Below are 25,173 nucleotides of genomic sequence, written 5' to 3'. Positions count from 1 at the left end.
GATGTAGCAAAGGATTTGCGCGTCGCAAACGGCGAAAATCGCCGTTTGCGAGGCGCAAATGCCTCTTTGCTATGCAGAAATGCATATTGCGAGTCGGGACCGACTCGCAATATGCATTTCAGAATAGCAAATAGGAAGGGGTGTTCCCTTCCTATTTGCGATTCGGAGTGGCATGCAATACCATTTGCGACCGCAGTTACCATCCACTTCAAGTGGATGGTAACCCACTCGCAAATTGGAAGGGGTCCCCATGAGACCCCTTCCTCTTTGCGAATGGACCCAAAACAATTTTTTCAGGGCAGGTAGTGGTCCAAGGGACCCCTACCTGCCCTGAAAAAATACCGAAACTAAAGGTTTCGTTTTTTTTTTTTTAAGTGCAGCTCGTTTTCCTTTAAGGAAAACGGGCTACACTTAAAAAAAAAAAAACTGCTTTATTGATCAAGCAGTCACGAACATGGAGGTCTGCTGACGACAGCAGGCCTCCATGTTAGCGAGTGCCTAGACTCGCTATGGGGCCGCAATTTGCGACCCACCTCATTAATATTAATGAGGTGGGTCTCTGCGACCCCATAGCGACTCGCAGACGGTGTCTGAGACACCGTTCTGCATTGGAAATTGCGACTTGCAATTTGCGAGTCGCTCCGACTCGCAAATTGCAAGTCGCAATTTCCAACTTTGCTACATCTGGCCCCTAGAGACTTCGAACTGGGCCAAATACCGCCCTATTTCTTTGCAACCTCCTTTTGCTAAGGTTGTTGAGAAGCACATTACTGTCCAGCTGTCAGCTCATTTGGAAGCTCACAACATACTGTAATACTCCCAGTTTGGATTTGGACCGGAACATAGTACAGAGTCCACTTTATTGGATGTCACAGAACACCTGACGCAGGAGCTGGACATAGGAGGTGCCGTGGCCCAAATTCTGTTAGATGTAAGTGTCACACCTGACACCGTTTCCCATCAGGTGCTTCTTAAGCAATTAGTAGATGTTGGCATTTAAGACACAGATCTTGCCTGTTTCCAATCCCTCCTGAAAGGAGGTCATTGCTCAAGCCTACAATTCTTCAGTTTACTGTCTATTGCAAGGGGTCCCTCAGTGCTCCTCAATGAGTCCTACATTGTTTAACATCTTTATCCGTCCTTTAGGGGACACAGTGGTAAATCATGGATTGTTGATTTATTCCTACGCCGATGACACTCAGATTGTCATATTCTTCTCTTTCGCAGGTTCCCGTACTAGCTCGAATTTGGTACATTGTTTCAAGAATGGTGCAGAGTGGATGGGGTTTATTTGTTTGAAGGGGGAAGCAAGACAGAAGTGTTGGTTCTGGGTAACCAACCTCTACTATGAGACCTCCATTGGTGGCCAGAGGAATTAGGAAATTGCCCTACCCCTAAGCGGGAGGTTAATCATTTGGGCTTTTGATTGGATGACAGACTAACCATGGAGCAGTAAATCATAAAGGCTGCTGCTTGTTGCTTCAGCCTACTAACATGTTTGAGAAAGATACTGTCTCTTACCTCCCAAGTGCTAAAAAGCTATTATGCAGGTCTTGGTAATTTCCAGGCTGGACTATGGCAATGTGCTATATCTGGGTGCCACAAACTACAGAATAAAGCCATTGGAAACAGTTTAGAATGCGGTGACTTGTTTGTTTTGTCTTATTCCTTGCAGTGCCTCAGTTTCCCAGTATCTTCGTTCTCTGCATCGGCTTTCTATAACAAAACACATTGAATGGAAATCCTTATGCTATGTTTCTAAAGCCTTGCACTAAGCTGGGCCTGCATGTATTTTCTCTCTGATCTGCCCTTGTATCCCTAAGCGGGCGCTCTGGGCAATGGAACTGAATCTAGCCATTATTCCAAAAGTCAAGTTGAAAAACCAGGGCGGACGATCCTTCATGTTTTTAGGACCTAAGCGTATTGAACTCCATGTCCCAGTTCCTTTGCTTCTGCAACTCTTATGGCATTTTTAGGAAGATGCCTTAGACCCGACTCTTCTAGTTCTATGGTACTTGTTTTTTTTCTCATTGCCAGCGCTGGGAAACCCATTGAGTAGCCATTCTGTCTATTAATAAATAATAAATATTATTCAGGGTAATAAAGATCGCCAGGAAGTAACTAGTTCACTGGTCTTCATTTGTGCAGAGACCAGATCTTTACACCCAACAAACAGATGCAAGCGCTTAGTATTATGAAAGGGCCTAATATCCCCTTCAGTATCCTGAAACTCGAGGTGCAGCTGTCCCTTATGTAGTCAGATTGCGCACTATTAGAAACAATAGAAGAAATTAATAACTGTGAGGGCAAAATAGTTGTTTTCTTACAGTACGTAAGTATACATATTTATCTCTATGTGAGGTCCTATTTAATAATTTGTAAGCATTTGTTTGGAGCTGGCAACCTTTGCACTCTGTCTCGTAAATATTTGTAGGTGAGCAGCAAAGTGTTCCTACAGCAAAAAACTTAGTATAAATCTCTGTTATATCACTGTTCCTTGTTCTCTTCCCTCAGCTGCCACGCTGTGTTGAATAATGTTTGTATTGTTTGGTGTGTTCTAACATGTTTAGTGCAGTTTCACTTGTGCTAATTGAATGTCCGTATATATTAAATGTATTGCTATGAAATGTTTTTTGTGTCATTGAGAACGTCCAGCATGAAGAGCAGCGTTTTCTCCCTGTACTTGCCTAAAATATTATTTTCTATTGTTTTTAGACAAAATCTGACCATGTGCCCAATTATTGAGGGCGAGGAGCAGATTCATCTTCTAAATTTGCAGCATAATTTCATTAGTCGGATCCAGAATCTTTCGAATCTTCAGCGTCTTATCTTCTTGGATTTATATGACAACCAAATTGAGGAAATTTGTGGCCTTTCTGGGTTAAGAGCTCTTCGTGTACTTATGTTAGGCAAGAACAGGTAAGGCAACATTAAAGCCTGCATTATGATGAATCTACCATTAAGCTCTTGGGTGAAACACATATTGCAATGGTAGAGCTAAAATTAACCATGGACATATTTCTTTAAACTCAAGGCCCTAATTCCAACAAAAGTGCTGCTTGTGTAAACTGGTATATTTAGCTCTGACTTTGCAGTGCAGCTGTTGCCTGATCTTATGTGATCAACAGAAAAAGAGCTTTCAAAAGTACTGCTGAGAGGGGGGCTTTGGCCCCACCCACATGTTGGTTACCTTGAGCATAGCATTTGATTAGGCAGAATTTGTACACTGGTGCTGAAAAAGAGTACTTGCACTCTTATTGGGTCACAAGAGGTGTTCCCCCAACTAACATTGCCCCTGCGTTAAAATGTAATGACTAACAAGCTTGCAAGGGAAAACATCCTCCACTGTGCTGTGATAAATTGGCCTTGTAACAGTATAATCAACCTGAGTTATGACATCTTGATTGTGCACATTTCTTAGAGTGTGATCATCACAAAGTTAGGAAACACTGCAAATGTATTAGTTTATTACGTAAATTATTCAATAGAAGCAGTGATGGCAGCAATTTTGAGGTTGCCCTTCTGACCCTTGTCACCACACATCTTCAAGAACATTCTTTTATCTACTTCTGCTGCCATGCTTGTAAGAAGAATCATCAACAACTCTTTAACTACAGGAACTTTTCCTGCAGACCGGAAAAAGGCATATATACGACCGTTATTAAAGAAAACAAACCTAGACCCACAAGACCCCAACAACTACAGACCAATCACAAATGGACCTTTCCTGGGCAAACTGATAGAAAGTGCAGCATTCGCCCAGATGTCACAGTTCATTAAAGACAATTCTATACTTTCAGACTTCCAAACTGGATTACAGCCAGGAAGAGGCACTGAATCGGCACTCATAGCAATCTGGGATGATCTTAAAAACACAGTCGACCGCAATGGAGTTGCTGCACTACTTCTCTTGGACCTCTCGGCTGCCTTTGATACGGTAGACCATGAGACCCTAATACAAAGTCTCCATGAAGCCGGCCTAGAAGGGACTGCTCTCAAGTGGATTACATCCTACATTAAAAAAAGATCTAATATCATATATTCTCCCCCCTTCTCATCCAAACCCTACCTCACAAAAGCAGAGGTCTCCCAATGATCAATCATCTCACCTTTGCTTTTCAACATCTACATGATATCATTACCAGAACTGATCAATGATTTTCATCTATCTCACATGCTACAACTATGCAGATGAAACACAAATACTACTTAAGTTAGAATGCCCCAAAAACATTGAAAACTCAGTAATCTTCAGTTGCCTCAGAGCCTTTGATCAGTGGATGACCTGGAGCCATCTCAAACTAAATGCCTCCAAAACAGAAATACTCATATGTGGTGACTGGAAAAGTTATGACCCACTGTGCACCTGACATGACGATCTCGGACCACCTCCTCAACTATCCAAGGAAGTTAAAACCTTGGAATCACCATAGACTCCAAGTTAACTATGAATGCCCAAGTGGACAAATTAGCACGAACAAGCTTCATCACCTTGAAGCCTCTACGACGCATCTTCCCCCACCTCGGATTTCCACACAAGGTGCAAGCTACGATCTTGCTTGTACTATCTAGACTTGATTATGCCAATGCCCTCTACCATGGATCATCTCTATCTATTATGAAAAAACTACTACGTATTAAGAACTCTGCAGCCAGGCTACTATTACATGTAAAGACACAAGACCGCATCTCCACTGCCTTGAGAGCACTACACTGGTTACCCATTGCCAGAAGATGCACTTTCAAGCTGCTTTGTATCACCCACAAAGCTATACATGGAACAGGACCGCTTTTTATCAGAAACAAAATAACCAAATACATTCAACAAAGAAACCGCCGCTCAAGATTGGCACCCTGCCTTAGAACACCACCATACAAGAACAGGACTATTGGTGGTACATCCTTCTCTGTTCAAGCAGCCAAACTATGTAATTCATTACCCCCAACTATAAGAGCCACAGATAACTATCTTGTCTTCAGAAAACTACTCAAGAGTTGGCTCTTTGCTTCATAACCACCTTATTCAAACAGCTATGGACCGCATATGCCTATGTTGATAAATATTTTTTATCTGATTATGTGTATATTCTAGTTATATATAGTTATTTAGAAAATATGTATTGCTACTATGTCATAACAATAAACTACATACACACTCTTTAAACCTGTTTAACTAATGTATATTTACTCATGGTTTACATATGTATATGTATGTACATATGTGTGTGTACTCATTTGTGTATGTGTGTGTGTGTGTGTGTGTATATATATATATATATGTGTGTGTGTATGTTATTCTATGCTAAACATGTTCATGGGTCATTGCATAGCTCCTAGATAAGTTGTTATACTAGATACTTATGAATCCCTGCTCTCATCTTATTTCACACTTATCTACCCATCACCATATGTCATGTCTCTATCAGTCTATCCTCCTTCTCCATCTAACTTACCCAAACCTCACTTTACTACCATGATCCCTCAAACAACCCTACCATATTCTCCCTCATTTATCTCACCCTGCTACTATGATCTCCCTAACCCTTTCCGCAGACTCTTCCCTCCTCCATCCCCCCTTTACTCATCCCAAGCCTAAATCCTATTACCATAAACGCCCAATTAACACTTCTGGATTCTTCCCTTCTCCACCCCTCCATTACTCCAGTCAATCTAACTAACAAACTCACATATCCGCTGCTCAAATTAACTCATAATAATACTAAAACTGTACTCATATTTCCCTACACTAATCCACCACTAATTCCTTTTGGGTTCTGGAGTAGCGTGCTACTCGCCGTAAAGCGCTTCGGCGCTTTTGTAGGGTGAGTGATATGGCCTGTGAGTGCAGGGTGAGCGGTATGGCTGTGCGAACAATGTTGAAATTGTATAAGTCCTGCCTGATCGGTGTGTGCATGTGAGTGCTCTTGAATGCAGGATGAGTGATGTACTCACCAGTACGGGATGAGTGGTTTGCTTATATGAGAAAAGGTTGAGTGGTGTGCTCACTTGAGTGAAGGGTGAGTGGTGTGCACATGTAAGTGCAGCATGAGTGGAGTGCTAGTATGAATGCAGGGTAAGATGCCTCGCCATGCCAGTTCAGGGTAAGATATTTGCTTATGAGGGGGCAAGATAAAAAGTGTGCTCATGTGAGTGCATAGTGAGCGGCCTGCTCATGTGCTTGCACGGTGAGTGTGCCTTTGTAAGTACAGTGTGAGAGGTGTGCTTGTTTGAGTTTAAGGTGTCAGAAGTGTGCCTTTGTGAGTGCAGGGTAGGCAGAGTGCTTGTGTAAGGCGATGTGCCCATTTTAATACAGGATGAGTAGTGTGCTTCTATCAGGGCAGAGTTATGCTTGCGTGAATCCAGGATGAGCAATGTGTCTTTGTGAGTACAGGGGCTCACTGTGCCACTGGAACCAAGCTATACCTGGCTGAAGAAGCCTAACTAGGGTAAACAGGTCCTAGGTTGCTTGTGTGTCGGTTCAGGGAGGACCTGGCCTGGTAGTTCAGGCTGGGCTGTTCCCATGAGAAGCTGGTTCAAGACTGATTTGCAAAGGGCTGGGCCCAAAAAAGATGAATTGGGATGCGGCCCTCAGCGATTGCCAGTGACTGAGATTAATTCAAACATTCCAGCCATCCCTTTTTTTTATTTTTTATTTGTGAGTGCAGGGTGCAGCACAAAAAAGCCAGACTGATATTGCCTGTCCATATCCTAATTTTGTGCAGAATGGGACTTCACGGTTCACGCTTCACGGTTAATCCAATATTGAATTATTTTAACCAACCACCAGAGGGCGATGTTGACTGTGTAAAAAGATTGACAAAGTGTACCTTTTCTGTGGATGAAAGTATCCATCAGACATACGGAAAAAATTGCACAAACTTTTCAACTATTGAAATTGCTTAAAGCCATTGCACACAAGCTGCAGTGGATCATGTTTTTTTTTTTGCAGCGTACTTATTTTTGCGGACAGCGTTTGTGCTAATTTTCACGTTTTTGACAAGGCTAAACATGCATGGGTGGAATGCACAAGGATGAGGTGGAAAAACAGTGCATGCTGATTATTTTATATGCAGAGAGCTTTAATTGGATTATTTGATTGTAGCCCACGTATGACAATGCTAGCGAGAGCTATGCAGCCGGAAATTAACGCCGGGGAGCTATTTATAAAGTTCGTACTAATAGGTACGCTGTGATAAAACAACTTCAAGAAAATGGTCTCTGGTAGTGCTGAAGGGGATTAGTCGAAGATGGCGTAAACTATTTGTCGTCAGTAATTTAGGAGGGAAAGAGAGGTTTGGGGGAGTAGCTTCAGTGAAGGATAGCCGGTAGAATGGTGGAGCTCCACGTGTCTACAAGTGGGATCTCCATTTTTGAGGCCTTAAGGAGGAGCAGTTTTTGGATCATCATTGATTGAGACGAGGGCGGCAATCGGCCACCTTTTATGGATTCGCAGTTCCATCTTCTAGTTCCAAGTGCACCTAGGTTTCATCACCATATATACGATAACCAGTACTATAAGTGGAGTCCCATAATTTGAGCACCCCGTAGATTTTGAATAGGGAGCTCAACAGGCAATGGCTGTAATGTTGAAGAGGAAAGTTTAAAGTTTTGACTAGCACTTGAGTGGGCCTGGAGGCATTGATTTCAGCCATTGTGGCAGGCCTTTTTAGTAGGACGGTATGGCCAATGGTTTGGTATGCATATCCGATCTTCACCACTCTTCTTCGCTTCGTGGACCTCTTCTCTTATAGTCCTGGTAGGTATCAACTCCATGCTGAATCAAGATGCCTGACTTGCGATTATTTAGGAGAATGTTGGTTTGTAGGTGAGGGAGATATTTATTTGTGTGTCCACGACTTTGACCAGAAAGTGAACACCTGAGCTTGCTGTGATTAACTAGAGTCTGGGAGTTCTTTAGCAAGGGGTGACAGTGTCATGTTAGAACTTCGTGGGCCGTATTAAAAGAGGTACATCGACGGCACTATGGAAGGGTACCCCTGCTTCTTGCTCCCCTGGGCACTTTGATGTTAGAGAAAAAGACATTTGTGTGGCTGCTTTTATTATGTAGATGATGGTTGTGCTGCTGCTTTCAAGATATAGATCACAGTAGTACACCTATTACACTTGTGAATCATGGCTAAGGTTTGGGATAACTCTCTTGAGCCGGGTAGCCAGCACTTTAGCTAGTATTTTCATGTGTTTATTAATTAAATGGGGTAATAGCTAGGGCACTGGGTGGGGGTCTTTGTCAGTTTTAAAAATAAGGCTGATTAGTGCCCTTTATTCAGGGCGCAGTTGTCCTTTCTCCTCAGCTTATTTAAAAATCATATTGAGTAAGGGGATAATATCTGCTAACATTTGACAGGATATCCATCATCTCCTGGCATCTTATTGTATGGCATATCCGAGATTGCATCTCAGGTCTCTTTCTCTGTTATTTCTCCCTCTAGTAACTGTAAACTTTCATCAGAAAGAGTTGGGAGTTGTATTCCCTCCAGAAAATCCAACTTGCTTTGAGGGTTCTCGGGTACTTCTGTTCTATATAGGATACTCGAAAAAATTAGCAAATGACCCCGTTATTTCTGTCACTACGAGGTCCCGACATTTCATCACAGCCGGTACACCTAAGTGGGCTTCCTGCTGGTGGAGCTGAGCCTCCAACTCCCAGCAGATCTTCTCTCCTTGTTCATAATGCTGCCATTTTAAGAACAGCAGTGCGTATTCCTCTTGGTTGGTAAAATTAGAGTACAGATCGAAGATTTGCCATACTAGCAGTGGGGTTGGATGGGCATTATATTGCTTTGCAGTGCGGTGATTTGTAGCTCAGGCTGCCTATACCGCCCATGTGTTCCCCTTTTCCACTGGGTGGAGTCCCTCATTAGTTCCCCTCACACCGCAGCCCTTTCTGCAGCCCATAACTGTTGGGGTGACGAAACCGAAGCTTTGTTGTTCTCTGAGTATTGCCATATCTGGGCAGTAAGTTTCTGCTTATCAGTAGGCAATTTATAGTGCAAGATGTTAAGTCTCCAGTGTTTGGCAGCGTGTGCTACATGATCCTGCTTTACCATTACCTGTGCATGGTATGAAATCCCTCCCTCTAGTATCCTATGGTCTTTCAGTAAATCGAGTAATGTAAGATTCAGTAGAAAGTAGTCAATCAGAAGTCTCTTAGCTTGCCTTCAGACATGCTGACCTATGCCATGTCTGTAAGAAATCTGCACATTCTTTTAAATCCATGTATGTAGTTGGAATTTCGTTCACCTCCACTGCCACATTGACAACTCCAAACACCCACACTGCCCCTAAACACCCATTGTTCCACCTCCGACTATAAATCCTTTGATCAGGTCTCAGACGCTGAGCTCCCTCATGGTCACGACCTACAAGGATGACTTTGTACCATCCTCTATCATAAAATTCCTCTAGAAAGATGCCCACACTTCCCTCTTCAATTGTAAGGTCCTCCTTCAGCCATAGAATATTCCCAGATGACAGCAAAGCATGGCATGCTGAACAAGGGTAAGTTTATTCTAGACAATCATGACAACTACAACACAATCACCCAACTACTTTTCCTCTGAAAAATCATAGAGCAAACAATATTGATTCCACCACAAAAACAGATCAGCAATAACCTACGGAACTTCCAATCCAGCTTCAAGTCAGGCTAGAGCAAAGAGGCTGCAACCCTTTTGATAGCCCTTGACGCAATTGAACTCCAGTAGTGAAACACTGATTCACACCTTGGAAACAATGATTCACCTTATATCTAGACAACTTCCACCAGCTAACTGTCACCAGCAGAGCATTTCAAGACTCCAAACTCCCCCCCATTCATGTCAACTTCCACCAGCTCCTTCAGATGGGGAGCTCATGATTTCTGAAATATCCTCGCATCAGCTGAGCACCTCATGTAACTAGGTCACACCTGGTATCGTCAATCTCTTCATAGAATCCCTTGAGACCCAACATAGGGACAGCAGCATCAAGACTCATAGACGAGGCACAACTCTTTTTCAGACTTTTGTTATCTCCTGATATTCAGTGTTAATCTCATCTAAAACTCCAAGTCAGGTGCTTACCTTCAGCTTAGCCTGGTTGTCTACACGACCAGTCTACCACAAATGTAATTGTAAACAATTTAGGTAAACATAATGTGTATTTGTAAAGTGCATGGTCACTCCTTGACCCATAATGGCTCTAAATATCAAATGTTTGTTGTGACCCATCTCAATGATATTGAATTTATTGACCTCAGAAGGTTGAATGTTTGAGTGGACCCAGTGGAATTCAAACCTGTGACCATGAGGTCAAACAAAGATACTTTCATGCATTAGACCACCGAACTACCAGACCCAGCCATTACAAACACGTTTGATTTAGTGAAAATCAGTCTCTGCATTAGATGTGATCAAGCACGTACACAGTCACGTCATAGTGTTTATTTTTTCTTGTTCATTCCTATTCTTATTTAAAGTTTGGCCGGTTCTTATTTAAAGTTTGGCAGTCATGGTACTCTGCCAAAACATTCCACTAAATATACTTGTATGTGTAATGTGGCAGACAAGACACACACTACGTTTTTGATAGAGTACTCTGTCCACCAAACTTTAAATAAGTCATTTAGTCCTCTCTCATCAAGAGGGAGGTAACAGTTGGCTAAGTGGCCTTCCCAACACCACATTGGCCTACCCATGCTGTCATGTCAAATACCTGAGGAAGTTCGACCTCATCCTTCCAAGACTGAAGGAACAACACTGGCTCCCCCTCCAAAGCTGCATCACTTTCACACCAGTTGCTTTATATATAGGTCTACCAGAAAAAGAAACCCTACTACCTGGCTGAGAAAATCCTCATTATATTAGACAGAAAGGGGGAAGGCCGAGGCGTAAACGTTTGCCATGCTAGCCTCAACTTCTATCACTCACACATCTATTGCATGGCACTCCTAAGTTTGTGACCTAGAGTTTGTTTCTTTTGAAGGAATCTCTTCTTTTCTAACCCTTCCTATTCTGGGAATCCCGGGGATCCCAAAGATTTGGACAAGGTGGGCTCACTCACGTAATGTGACATGCTTCATCCTTGGCCACCTTGTCCCACTCTGGTAAGATGATACTACCAGGGCAGACTCAGCTTCAAGTGGGGCTATCTTGAGGGAGTTCTTCGATATTTTCTAACTTGCCTGGAAGTTCAGGTCCAGATGCAAACTTAAAAATACCTAGAGATAGACCACTAAAGTGTCCTTTTATTAAAATGGTATCCCTGATGTTATTAAAACAACTCCAACTAGACGTTGACCACAGGGTTTTAGTGGATATAATGTCCACTTTTATCCCTATGAATATTGCCTGTCAACGTGTTTCTGCCCATTATTGTTTAGCCTAACCTGGTCTTGGGCATTCTTCAGGGCTTCCCATAAGGACCTAGACCTAAAAGATTATTTCAGGTAGGTGCAATCACTGATGAAAGTGGACCTACCTTTTTTATTCTGTTACTTTTTGGTAGAGTCCCCCTGGAGAGGAATAATATAAATGAAAAATGGAAATAAAGAAGGAAAAGCAACTATATATATTTTTTTGTGCTTTTTTACATTTTTTCGTCCCGAAACGGGTGGTGGTTCTTGTTCCTTGGTATTGGGAGATCTCTTATTCTAATTGTGAGGTAAATAGTGGCACTTGTGATGGATTTACACACTCACATGCAAAGACTCAATGATCTTGTAAAATGGTTTTGAGAACACTTTAACACTTTTCTGCTAAGAAGGTTGCTGCCTAATACGTACCTATGTCTTAAATAGCAATGTCTTAAACAAAAACAAGACCTTTCTGTAGTTGATATAAAAATATTTTCCTTGTTACCAAGTGCACCAGAGGAGTGTGATTTGATCCTATGTGGGTGTGGGCTTGTCTGCATGTGTGGCAGCATATCAATGGTGTGCGCTTTCCCAGTGTATCAACTTGGGATCAAATACTGCAAATCAGATAACAGTATTGGTGTCAAAATAGGGACAGTACTTCCTAAAATAGTACGTTCATTTGATTCGTAGAAGAAGCATGAATTACATTTTGCGATCCATCTGGTAAAAATAATATTTTAAGTAGGCGTCATTAAAGATTATGTTTATGAAGTATTCCTAAAAGTACAAAAAATATGTGTCTGATATATATGACATAATAATAAAATCATGGTTCATATTATTTTAACATTTGCAATTATTTGTAGTTGGGCATTTTATGTGGAGTTTGCATCCTCAAGTTTGAAAATCATTTGCCTAGATAAATGACTTGTTACTCCAATGTTTGGCCCCTAACTGAAGACTACAAAGCCAACTGAGTTCTATTGACGATGACAAGTAATGTATCTTGTTCACATGACTTTAAAATATAAAATAATTTCAAAATATATTTACGTTTAGAATAAGGAAAATCACAAATCTTGAGAAGCTAGAAAAACTTGATGTATTGGATCTTCATGGAAATCAGGTAAACTGAAGTTAGTAACCATTTGTACTTTTCTTATTTTTCACAAAAGTGTTACTGATTTACAAACTGCAATGCAGACATTACAGCAATATTGACAATGCATGTAGACATATATCATACTCTGGGTTAATTCTGCTTGTAATATTTGGTAAATATAAACTAATTTTACCCTGTGATGTCCCATAAGCGCAAATTGCGACTACTTGCATCCCAAGTGGATTCTAGGTGATTCTATATTGTCTACCCTTCATGTCCAGAGCTCCATGTGGGTAAGCCAGGAGTGTAGATTGAGTGTATATGGCGAATGACCATAGTCAAACAACATTGTCTGAAACAGAGAAATGTCTAGGGTTTCAACTGATGAGGGGCCATTTGAACATTAAATGTAGGGAAGGAGAGAGAGAGAGAAGGAAAAAAAAAAAAGGAGGGGGGCTCTAGAGCACCACCTCTTTTCTATACCTCTTTTTGTAATTGCGTATTCAATGCCTATGAATGCGCGGTTGCTTTCATTGCCTCCCATCTCCTCCATGATGCTCAATAATGCCAGTGTGGGTGTGATTTCTAATGGTTTCTCTACTGCTGCTGCCAGGGATTGTTGAAATTGTTACCAGTAGGACTGGTTAATGAGGCAGTCCCATATAACATGCATTCAGGTCCCCCTCGTATCCTGACATCAGATACAGTTTGGGAATATTCCAGTACCAATCCTCTACAACCACTCCAGGGTATATTATATTCTGTGAAGGTAACTAAATTGGATGAGGTGAAGGTGGCCTGCAATTGTCAAGTTATGAGTGACTGTCCATTCACCATCTTCCATCGTGCCTAAGTCATTCTTCCAGCTAGTATGCAAGGTAACCTTGGGGTCCGGGATGTTGACCACTTATATGCAGTCGATCTGAGATATGCCACCCTTACTCAGGGATTATACTCTCAATTTAGCTTCTAGTGGATTGAACTCTGGGAGTGCCTCAATTTGCTTCCTGAGTGGCTCCATCATGTGCCTTAATTGAAGGAATACAAAGAATTGTGACTTGTGCATTATATAATCATTCCTCAGGGTTGGACTTGGCACTTTCTAAAGTGTCATCCCTGAACTTTTTGCCTTCACTCTCCCGTTTTCCCAGCCTGTTTTTTGTTGGCTTTAGGACTGCACACTTTACCACTGCTAACCAGTGCTAAAACTCTGTGTACTCTCTTTCAAACATGGTGAAATTGGTTTACCCTGAGTTAGCACATTTAATTTGCTTTTCAGTCCCTATTAAAGAGGTACTGCCTGTACCCAGGGCCTATAAATTAAATGCTACTGTTGGGCCTGCAGCACTGATTGAGCCACCCACCTAAGTAGCTGCTAAACTTGACTCAGGCCTGCCGTTGCAGCTTGTGTGCAGTTTTAAACTTCCATTTTGCCCTGACAAGATACCCCTCTTGCCAGTCCCAAACCTTCCCTTTTAATACATATAGGTCACCTCTAGGGTAGGCCCTATACAGCCCAGAGGGCAGGGTGCAGTGTATTTAAAACGCTGGACACGTACCTTTAACTTGTACGTGTCCTGGTAGTGAAAAACTCCTAAATTTGTTTTTAACTACTGTGAGGCGTACCTCTTCCATCTGTTCGCATTGGTTCCCTTATTAAATTTAATAGTGGTAACTTTCAACTGGGAGCAGGTTGGAATCCCGAGTTTAGTGTCTAATGAATTGCAATTTAAAACCCTTTTTAATGGTAAAGTTTGACTTTAAGTCACAATTCTGAAAATGGCACTTTTAGAGATTAGGCATTTTCTTGTCCTAACTATTTAGTGCCTGCAGCTTGTATTCTGGGTCCCAGCCAGACGTAGTCAACAGTTGGTCTTTGTGTATTGCTCCCAGACAGTGAGACAAAGAGGAAATAGGGGTTGGCAAGATGGGCCATCTCTGACTTGTTGAGGGGGAGGAGCTGTCATCTACCGCACTTGCAGATTACAAAGCCTCTGCCTGAGCACACTCACAAAGTATTTGACACTAGTCTTTTGTGACCCCAGACAAGCTGGGGCCAGGGCAGGGAGGCAGGAATTCACAAACATCCCTGGGAGTGGATACCTCCAGAACCTTCTACTTCAAAGTGGGCACCAGGTATACACAGTGGATCACCAGACCCAACTCTTCAGTGCACCTCTGGCCCTGTGGAAGACTCAGGGGGACTGCTGTGCTGCTCTGCAAGAAGGACTGCTACTATGCTGCCCTGCAGCTTCGTGTTAGGACTGGACCTTCATCTTGAACCAAGGACAACCGGATTGACTCCAAGGGCTAGTTGGCTGGCCTCCTGATCAGAGCCAAAGGGACAGAAATGCTCCAACTACCTTGAATCCCGCACCTGGACTCTGTCTGCTGGGATTCCTACCACCCAACTAGTGCCACCCCAGTCCTGGACCCTTAGAAGTGGGCCTTGAAGGTGCTCTACCAACCCAGCTGTGATCCTTTGTGCAGAACCTGCACAGCGTGACATGTCACTTCACAGCCGATTCGGAGCTGCTGCAGCGCAACATATCTCCGATGCAGAACCTCGGATCACAGCTCGCAGTCTCCACAGAACCATTGCTACATGATGCATCCTTGAAGCATGCCTTCATATCACATGTCCCTTGTCGATGACATCCTTAATGATGAAGCATGACTCCGCATGGCAGCCCTGCAGCTTAATTTGGAAATACATTTTCGACGCAGGGCTTCGCAGGGCACTGCAGCATCCTCAAAATCACTGCTGCATGATGCATCCTCCTAATAATGCTCCGCAAAACGGAATTCAGGGTATTTTAATCAGCTGGCCTAAGTTGGTCTCTGTATCCGGCATGCACACCACTGTGGTTGGCCTGAACTTGTTACTTTGTCCCAGTCTGGCGGAATCAGATAACCAAAGTTGGCACTTTGTGCTTCTAAGCACTATTTTCACTTAAATCTTTAAAATTGCATATCTCCATTTCTGCTTATTGACTTTTTGTCATTTTGATCTTAAATATTTTATCACATTTTACTCTTGTTTTCTAAATTGGTGTGGGATTTTCCTTGTGTTGTTTTTTCACTTTATTTGAAGTGCTGCATAAATTCTTTACAAATTACCTCTAAGTTTAGCCTGACTGCTTGTATGGCAAGCTACCAAAAGATTAAACAAAGGATAATTTGGAGTTTGCTTGCGTTTCACCCTGAATGAGATTGTGGTGTCTGCTTACTTAGAGGTACACCCCCCCTCCAACCAGTAACTCAGTTTCCACACTCAGGTTTCCAAACAACCTGAAATGGTTGAAAATCCCAGTGTAGTCCCAGCCTTTAAATGCTCGAGATGTGGTAGACGATGGAAACCAATATCCTAGCTACAAGGGGTTTGGTTTTCCTGGGTGGGTTTTGTGTGCCAGCGAATTTGCTTCAGTGCTTTATTTCGAGAACTGATTTTCAGTATCATGACCTCAGGACTGAATGCAAGAATTTTGGCCTTGTATAGATAGTTAAGGGGGCCGGTGTTGTGAAATAAGTCAGTCTTCACTTGATGTGCCAGGTTATCTCTGTCTCCAAATAGCCAGTCATTAATGGTGATAAGGTGACCCGCTGAGTAATATAAATAGATGTACTCCATTTCCACACATCCTTCATATACTGTGTGTACACATGTCACAAATGAGACTGTAGGCCATTTTTCCTCACATAAAAATCCCTGTTCCATGATTTTGCAAAGTGTTGCAAGATGTACAAGTGCCTGGGGAGAGTGATCATTTCCAGTAGTGTGATCCTGCCTTGTGTCGACAGGGAAAGGGTCAACATCTGTGTGACTCTTGGCTAATTTTACCTATTAAAGGAGTTATGTTGAGATATCGCACTAACTGTGGGTGAATGCTATGTATATCCACTAGTAATTGAGATTGTGTGCCTGGACCTGAAGGCTAGAGTGCCAGTTTACTACATCAGCTTTCCTTCCCAGAAGCACCTTTATGGACTTGTTGCAGTTGAATGCAAGCCCTGCTGCTTTGCCCCTAGAGTTTCAGTATTCTTATGATTTGACCCCCAGTTCTAGGGTGGTCATGTAAGAATAGGAGCACATTGCAGGCAGTTTGTTTCCTGGTTGTCTTTCCCATTGAAAAGCCTACTAAAGCTTCTCTTTTAATCCATTTAGGCCATGTATGGCCATTATACAAATCCTACAATATAATGCAATACTAATTGTGAAGTGAGTGAATTTGAAAGTTCATTCAGGAGAACTACATATGTACCACAATAATTTATTTTGCTGTTGCAAATTCCTCTAATACTAAACCAGCATAACTAGGAAAACTGGGTGTGTTCCATGGAAATTACAAGTAGATAAGACTATTTTCACTTCTTAAAGACAATAGGGCCCTTGAGGTGATCATTCCTTTCTCTCTGCATGCTGCTACAGTTTGGAACAAATAACCTCTTGTTTTTTGATCCATGTGAAAACCACTTGATTAGCTGGAAGTCCCTCAAAACCTGCCTTTTTGTCCTGTTTGTTCTTCTGCTCCCTCCAACAGAATCCTAGCACCAGAACACCCTCTTGGGTATTTCCATGCTTTGCAAAATCAGAAAATAAGTAAAAACATGTATGTCATTAGCATTAGTGCAAGAGAGCAACTATGTATTGCATACAAAAATTATTTCACATTTTTCCACAGATTATAGACTAACCCAGCTACAATCAAGTCTCCACAAACATGTTCAGCAGTTGTAGAGAAAACACTGAAAGATCCATGTGCTTCATTAGAAAACTGCAAAGGAAAACAAAGATTACATCATATTCAACTTACAAGAAGTCAAACACAAACATACCACTATCACATGACAGAGTTGTTAAATACTTCTTTAATTTAATTATTTATTGGAGGTGTTTGTATTATCTAACTTTTCCGAAGTGGAGTGCCGGGTCTGGGTGTTCATTGAATGGATGCTTCCACTCCAGGGACATGTGTGTTGACCTTATAGTCAAAGGTTCAAATCCTGGCGAGTTCATTCAGCATTTCATCCTTGAAGTTTATAGAGTGAGTACCATTGAGTTGGATCACAATAAATATGCTTTATCTGTCATTAGTGCAAAGAGATTCATCAGGGGTGGGTGTGGGCCCTGCAAAATACACTTGTTATGCATTCCACACATACAGTGTAAACAGAAATGTGTGCGGTCTATACTAACAAGCATGTACATTGCATGACATGCTAGGAGAGGGATTTTAAAGGGAGGAAGCAGAAGGGGCATTACTTCACTGAAACAGGATGCAACCTGAAATCGAAAGACCATAGAGGATACTTTGTAGCGCCTTGAGACCCGCACGGGTGAGTAGCGCGCTTTATAAATGTTAATGATTTGATTTGATTTGATAGGAAATTGGAGCCAACAAGCAAGGATTGTTGAAAAGTAGAGAACTGGGACACTGTTCATGTTATTAGGGCTTGCTTAGTGGTACAGACTAAGTGGCCAGATGTACAAAGCATTTTTCAAGTTGCAAACGGCGAATCGGTCCGTTTGCGACTTGAAAAAATGCTATTTGGGATGTACAAAGCTCAAACTGCGATTCTGTAACTAGTTACCGAATCACATTTTGGGTTTTGCGATTCGGAATTAGGAAGGGGTGTGCGGTTGCTAAACAATCACAGTTACCACCAGTTTCAAACTGGTGCTAACCCATTCGCAAACGGGAAGGGGTCCCTATGGGACCCCTTCCCCTTTGTGAATGGCAGCGAAAATATTTTCAATGTTGCTGTGACAGTGAGACTAGAAGAGAGAGTTAATAGGGAAAAGTGAATAAACAATCCTGGGAGGAATATAGGGAATTAAGAAGGGATCTGGGTGTCAGGGTTGGAATACTGAGGTTGTCTGTTATGTTTCCTTCTTGCTCCAGGAAAGGGTGTCTTTTGCTAGTAGCTACAGTTCTTCCGTGCACTTAGATACACATGTGAAAAGTGGCAAATGCTCTCTTCGAGAGGGTCCTACCCAGGAGGAAAATTCAGAACAGTTTCAAACCTCCTTATAGATGTTGATTGGAGGTTTGAGATTAATACAGATGTACACAAGCTAGGCACCAAGCTTTCCTGAACCTCAGGGAAAGACAAACAAGGCAAGCAAGAAATCCAGAAGAAAGTCCACAGGGAAATTCAGCTGCAAAGAAACAAAACTCAGGGGAAATAAAAGATGCATGTGGGAAATGGAGGCAACTAAAACAAGGAAACAAATGCATTGCAATGCATCCTTCACTCTTTAATGGCTCCTTTATATATTATTCAGACAGGAAGTGACATCACAAGAAAAGGATGAACTTCATCTTGGGTATGGAATCTCAGACTGGATCCTGATCAGACCTTTATTTTGGAAAGAGCACTTCTAAGACTCCACCGTGTCCTTTTCTACTAACCCACGGTGTCAGCTAATTAAAGAAAGATTAATCCCATGTTTGACTTCTTTTTCCAAGTGCAGTACTCTGCTATCCAGCCCCAGGCCTTCCCATCCAGCACTTCTTGCCATTTGGGAAACATCGAGTAATTATATCCATCAAAGCACCAGCGCAGTTCAGGCCACTGACACCCAGTCGTGTGCTGAGGGTGATGTCCTGCATCTTGCCACCTTACAGTGTTTTAACACTGTGTCTTCCTCTGGGCCCCTACAACTCCTAGTTAACTCTCAGCATGGTTGAGTTACTAAGAGAAATTGAGTTGAGACTATAAGAGGATAAATAGAGAAGGAAAAGATAATTTTGAAACTGATAGTGCTAGTAGTAATACAAAGTTGTAGGTGTGACATTTTTACTTATATGGAGGTGGGAAACGACAAATTGAAAAATGAATCCAAGATAAAGCAGTTAGAGGCTATCATAGGCAGAGTAAGCAGATCCAGTAGATGTGTAGCATGTGATGTAGAGGTCAGAGTAAAACTGAGAGACCTGAAAGTAAGAGAATTAGAAACAAAGATTGAGGTAAGAAAAATGGGAAAATAAGGAGTCACATAGATGCAGATAAGACCAGAAAATGTACTGGTGAATGTGAATTGGACGCTGACAGACATGATGACCAATAAAGAGGCTAAGTCGACCTGGGTGGGAGAAAGGGAGAGTTAAAAGTGATAGTTTCTCAGATGAAACTGCATGACAAAAGGGTGACAAAAGATGGAGAGATTGAAGACGTGAGGGTGGAGGAGAAAATGGGAAACATGGCAGTGAAAAATGAGAGAGGCTGATGTGAAAGGGAAATTTTGATAAGAAAAGATTTGGGGGGCGTGGTCAAGACAGCAGCTGCATTGGACGTGCTATAACAAGCTGCCTTCAAGTGGAGGTGCCCGAGAATGGATCCCTAGCAGTGTTGTGCTCGAGAAATGCCTGTGGAGTGAGGCAGAGACTGGCATTCTGGCAGCGCTGCTCTGGTAAGCGTAGCCTGTGGCAAGGATTTGAGGTACCTAGTGTCCGGGTGTGAGGAAGTCAGAGGGAGGTCAGGTCACACCACGTGACAGCCTGCAGCCCAGAGCTCTGACTGCCTCCTACCCACTCTTTGCTGTGGCCTATTGCGGCCCTCCTGGCAGAGGAGCTGTGCAACTGTTTCCTACATTTCACAGCTGCGGAGAGAACCACGCCACCCTGGCTATCCCAGAATCCAAACCTGATCTGGGACTTCTAGTGGCTGGGCGCAGAGAGACCTGGGGAAGGCTGCATCATACCCCGTGGCACCCTGGAATGCTGCCTGCCTCTTTCCCAGTACCTGCTGAGGCCTACTACGGCCTGACCGTTGGAGGGCTTCCACCGATAGAAGACCTACATGGCTGTGTCGTGTGGGACGACGGCATTGAGAGGGACTCGCCTGAGGCTCCAGATGTCCTGTGGCCTGCACTGCAAAAGACCCTGCAACAGAACGCTGGACCAGAATGCCAAACCGGGGGACCCAATTGAATAACTAGGGCTCCTGCCAGCACCTGATGGGAGTGGGGTGGGACATGTTAGGTCTTCATGTCTAATCCCTGAAGCTGTAGAGGATGCAACCCTGAGGGGTAATGAGAGCCTGGTTGGAGCACTCTGCCCTGGCACCCAGTGGCACATTTTGATCCTGTTTGTCCCAACCCATTTGATGTTGCTTACCCCTGTGGCTGGGACTGCAGCTGCCCAACAGGTGCCGGCCTGAAGCTACATGGGGGAATGAGAGGCTGTCATTTATAGTGCTGAGACTCATTGGTGGGTATTGGATCTACTGGAGGACCTGAGCACTGAAAGGACCCCTCACAGTAACTACAGAGACCATAAATTAATAGGAACATGATGGTGAAACCCAAGCCTACAAAGAACTTGGCCTTGGGCCCCAGTGATAATACAGGTCTGCCACAATCTGGTTGTTCTGAGCCATCTGGATGCCACCCTACAAAGCCACATTGTCCAATTTGAAAAAGTGCTGCATGCCATCCTAGACACTAAAACCACATTGGAATCTAAAATTGACACTCTCCCTAGATGTGAACCTACTTGGTCGCACCACCAGAAACTGACGGAACGAGTGGACGAGGTTGAGTCCTCCTTGACATCCATGCTGCCCACAATACAAGATCTCCAAACTCAAATTAAAGATATGAAAGAGGAGGTGGCCTCCCTCCAGCATAGGGCAGAAGATGTGTAAGGCATCTAAAGACATAACAACGTTCACTTCTTGGAGTTCCCGGAAAGGTTTGAGGGTGCGAGCATGGAGCAAGCACACGGCAGACTGGGCAGACCGCCACTGTCAGGGCCCCCCCAGAATAGTAGTTGCTCGCCTCCTGAACTATAGGGACAGGGAATTAATACTTTAGCTGTTCAGGACAAAAGGTCCTTGGCGGTTTGAAGGAGGTGTTATTACTGCCTACTCAGACTTCACCAGGGAAGTCTAATGTTTTTGTAATTCCTATACTGTAATCAAACGACAGCTCCTGGAACTACAACTGAAGTATGCTTTCCTGCTAAACTTAAAGTGACTGATGGCAAGACTTCCCACTTTTTATTGTCCTCTGAAGATGTGTGAACCTGACTCCAGCTAAAGGATTGGCGCGCTCCCCCGCTGACTACCAGGCAGCCGGTGAGTGGCTGACACCCTGACCCCGGTGGAGGAGGTGAAGGGAGACAGAGATCGCTCCACCCAAGACCACGTGGCCAGGGAACAAGCATATGTACTAGCAGAGGCACTGCTCCATGGCGAGAACCCTTTTGAAACACTGCAGCAGAACCATACCTCAGGCACTGGCTCAGACACAAGAGAATCGATGGAGAAGACACCTCGAGGACCAGAGTTGACACCAAAACTGGAGGATGATTTACTTTGAGGATTTGCCATCAGCTCTGCCTTCCAAGAGTATTATCAGACCCTATATACAGCTGAAGGTACACCATCCCTTGATAGGGTGCTGGGATTCCTGAGGACTGACCTCACTACGGCGAGCTGCCCTAGATGAGCCTTTCCAAATTGAAGACATACTGACAGCCATTGCTCAAATTGCCTGGAATAAAACGCCAGGAACAGATGGTCTACCGATCAAGTATTATGTCACCTTTAGCGCACACCGGACTCGCTTTGTGAATCGCTTGTTGTGGTCCTTCCAAAATTGAGCCATGATCCCCTCAATGTCTGTTCGTACCGCCGGCTGTCTGTTTTAAATTTAGACTCTATGATATTGGTGAAGGTGCTACCTAATAGGCTACTCCCCATAGTTGCAACACTAGTATATGAGGAAGAATCCGGATTCATACCCAAACGCAGTATCTTCCTAAATATTCGCCGACTACAACACCTGATAAAAGCTACCCCTGCTAAGACCCAAGGAGAAGCCCTGGTATTGCTTGATATAGAGAAAGTGTTTGATACCGTGTGGTAGGACTACTGATTGGCAACCTTAGAAAGCATGGGCATAGGACCTGGATACATCAGCTGGCTGCACGCCTTATGTAGAGCCCAAAGGGGCAAGTCTGAATGGGTCAGCTGATTTTGGACAGTTTTGCCATACAGAGAGGCACCAGACAGGGCTGTCCTTTATCCCCACTGATATTTGCCCTTGCCTTGAAGCCCATGGCTTGTCACCTGCAGTTGCATGCACAGCAGCGGGGAATACTGGCACAAGGTGAGAACCATATTGTATCACTCTATGTGGATATTGCACTTTTTTTTTATGGGACACTGCTTCCTTACTCCCGGTTCTGATAGTGGTATTGGAATAATTCAGAACTGCGTCAGGCCTCAGAGTGAAATGGACCAGGTTGTGCCTATTCCACCCGGACCTGTTGCCTGGATTAAGGCTCAAATGGTGCTATGACACATTCAGGCACCTGGGTGTCTAGATATACTATGCAGATCAGGACCTCAAGGAGGGTATTGCAGACAGGACGCTGTGCACGGCCCGCAAATCCCTTCCTTTCTCTTTCCCTTTTTCACTGCCGCTGTCCCCACTGGGACGGGTGGCAATATCTAAAATGCTCATTTTAACCCATCTCCTATACTTCTTTGTTGCACTGCCACTCTTGCTCAACAGGCAATTCTTACCGGAGTTACACAGCACTTTGCTGGAACTGTTATGGGGAGTGGGAAGGCGACAGGTGGCACTCTTCATACTTCAGTGACCTCTGCTTGAAGGGGGTTCTCTTAAGTATGAATTGTTCTATATAGCGCCATAGCAGCAGTGGCCTTTGCGTTGGTTAGGCACGGCCGTTTGCCCGGAAGGGACTACTGTCAGCAAGATTCTTGGGGGGACCCAGTTATATATGTGGTTGTTGGACCCTCAGAGTCCACCCACAACCGGAGACTCATCAGATGATGGTGGCTTGTTTCTGCTGGCAGAGATATGTACATGACAGGGGTCCCCATGTTCTATACTTCTCTCTAACCCCTCTTCTTCTGTGATCCTCTGTCTTCTGCCCCTTCGTCTTCTGTTCTTCTGTTCTTCTGTCTTCTGCTCTTCTGTCTTCTGTCTTCTGTTCTTCTGCTTTCTCCGTCCTCTGTCTTCTGTTTCTTCCCGCGCCTGCCCTCCTGCTCCTGCCTCATCCCCCTCCCTCACTCGCCTCCCCCTCTCTATCACCCCTATCTACCCCGTTCGCTATCTGCCTCCCTCACTCCTCCTATCTACCTATCTCTCTATCTCACTATCTAACTCCCTCACTCACCACCTCCTCCTATCTACCTATTTTTCTATCTCTCCACCTATTTCTCCATCTATCTATTTCTCTATCTCTCCCCCCTTCCCGCCACCCCCTCTGTTACCTATCTTCCTACCCTCTCACTCTACCTCTCACCCTCACCCACCTCTACAACCCCCCTCCCCTATCTTCCCAACCCTACTCCTATCTCTCTCCCTAATCTCCTAAACCTCCTAACACTCACCCCCCTCTGCCCTTAAACCCCCTCCCCCGGCTCTTCTCACTCTACCTGTCCCCCCCCCTCCCTCGCGCTTTCCCGCCGCGACCTCCTGCACGCCCCTGCCCCCCAGCTCCCATTCGCCCCCAGCTGACCCCTCCCCCCCTCCCTCTTATGGCGGCCGCAGCGGGCACGCCGATGGCGCGCCAGAGGCAAGCCCGTCTACGCCCGTCCGCGCCTGGCCCGCGCCCAGCGCCACGACCCCTGGTCCTCAGCTCTCCCAAGCCCCGCTGATCCACTACGACCCCACCACCCTCCACGCCCTCAACCCAGGGCGCTCCAACACCTGCTTCCAAGCTCACCCCAAACGCACCCATGGACCCTTCGCCTGCAACTCCTGCAAACGCATCTTCCACCATGCAACTACCACGACCACCAGCCCACGCGCCATCAACCACCTCAAGTGCATCCTGGTCAACGCTCGTTCTGTCCACAAGCACACCGTTGAACTCTGGGACCTCCTGGACTCCACAGCACCGGACGTCGCCTTCATCACGGAGACCTAGATGAACGCCTCTTCGGCCCTAGACATCGCCACTGCCATCCCCGAAGGCTACAAGATCTCCAGAAAAGACCGCACCAACCAAGTAGGAGGAGGTATCGCCATCGTCTTCAAAGACTCCATCAGCGTCACCACCTCCACCGAAGACACCCCTCTCGCCGCCGAACATCTGCATTTTCAGATTCGCACCGACCCCAAGACCACCCTCCGAGGATCCCTCTACCGTCCCCCCGGACCGCGCGCCCCTTTCAGCGACTCCATCGCCGACTTCATCTCCCCGCACGCCGTCGCCTCGCCGGACTACATCCTCCTAGGCGACCTCAACTTCCATCTGGAACAAAACAACGACCCAAACACCACCGCCCTGCTCGACAACCTCGCCAACCTCGGCCTCAAGCAACTGGTGAACACCGCCACCCACATCGCCGGACACACGCTTGACCCTATCTTCTTCGCCAGCAAACACGTCTTCTTTAGCCACACCTCCGCTCTACACTGGACCGACCACAGCTGTGTCCATTTCACATTCCGACGCGAGACTCGCCACCTCCGCACCCAACCCATCCCTCGTCGACAGTGGAACAAAATCCCCAAAGAGCAACTCTTCTCTGCACTCGCCGTCAACAAACCCACCCTCACCATCGACCCCAACGACGCAGCCCTCAGCCTCTCGAACTGGATCTCCAACTGCGCAGACAACCTTGCTCCTCTCAGACGCACGCATCAACAGGCCATCACCAAAAAACCTCTCTGGTTCTCTGACACCCTCAAAGAATCGAAGAAAACTTGTCGCGCCCTCGAGAAGGCCTG

General features: G+C 44.6%; 1 protein-coding gene across 1 annotated transcript in view; it reads left to right on the top strand.

Annotated features, from left to right (window-relative positions):
* LRRC49 (leucine rich repeat containing 49) overlaps positions 1–25,173 on the top strand; it is a 447,480-nt gene that overhangs the window by 97,821 nt on the left and 324,486 nt on the right. Inside the window, exons 6-7 of the mRNA XM_069222363.1 lie at positions 2,716–2,919; positions 12,416–12,482. Of these exons, the coding sequence (XP_069078464.1) occupies positions 2,716–2,919; positions 12,416–12,482 (271 nt within the window). The remainder of the gene's footprint in view (positions 1–2,715; positions 2,920–12,415; positions 12,483–25,173) is intronic.

The sequence above is a fragment of the Pleurodeles waltl genome, chromosome 3_1 (genome assembly GCF_031143425.1).
Source record: "Pleurodeles waltl isolate 20211129_DDA chromosome 3_1, aPleWal1.hap1.20221129, whole genome shotgun sequence".
Lineage (NCBI taxonomy): Eukaryota > Metazoa > Chordata > Amphibia > Caudata > Salamandridae > Pleurodeles > Pleurodeles waltl.
The sequence above is the reverse complement of the archived record's forward strand: the minus strand, read 5'-3'. Positions and strand labels throughout refer to the sequence as shown.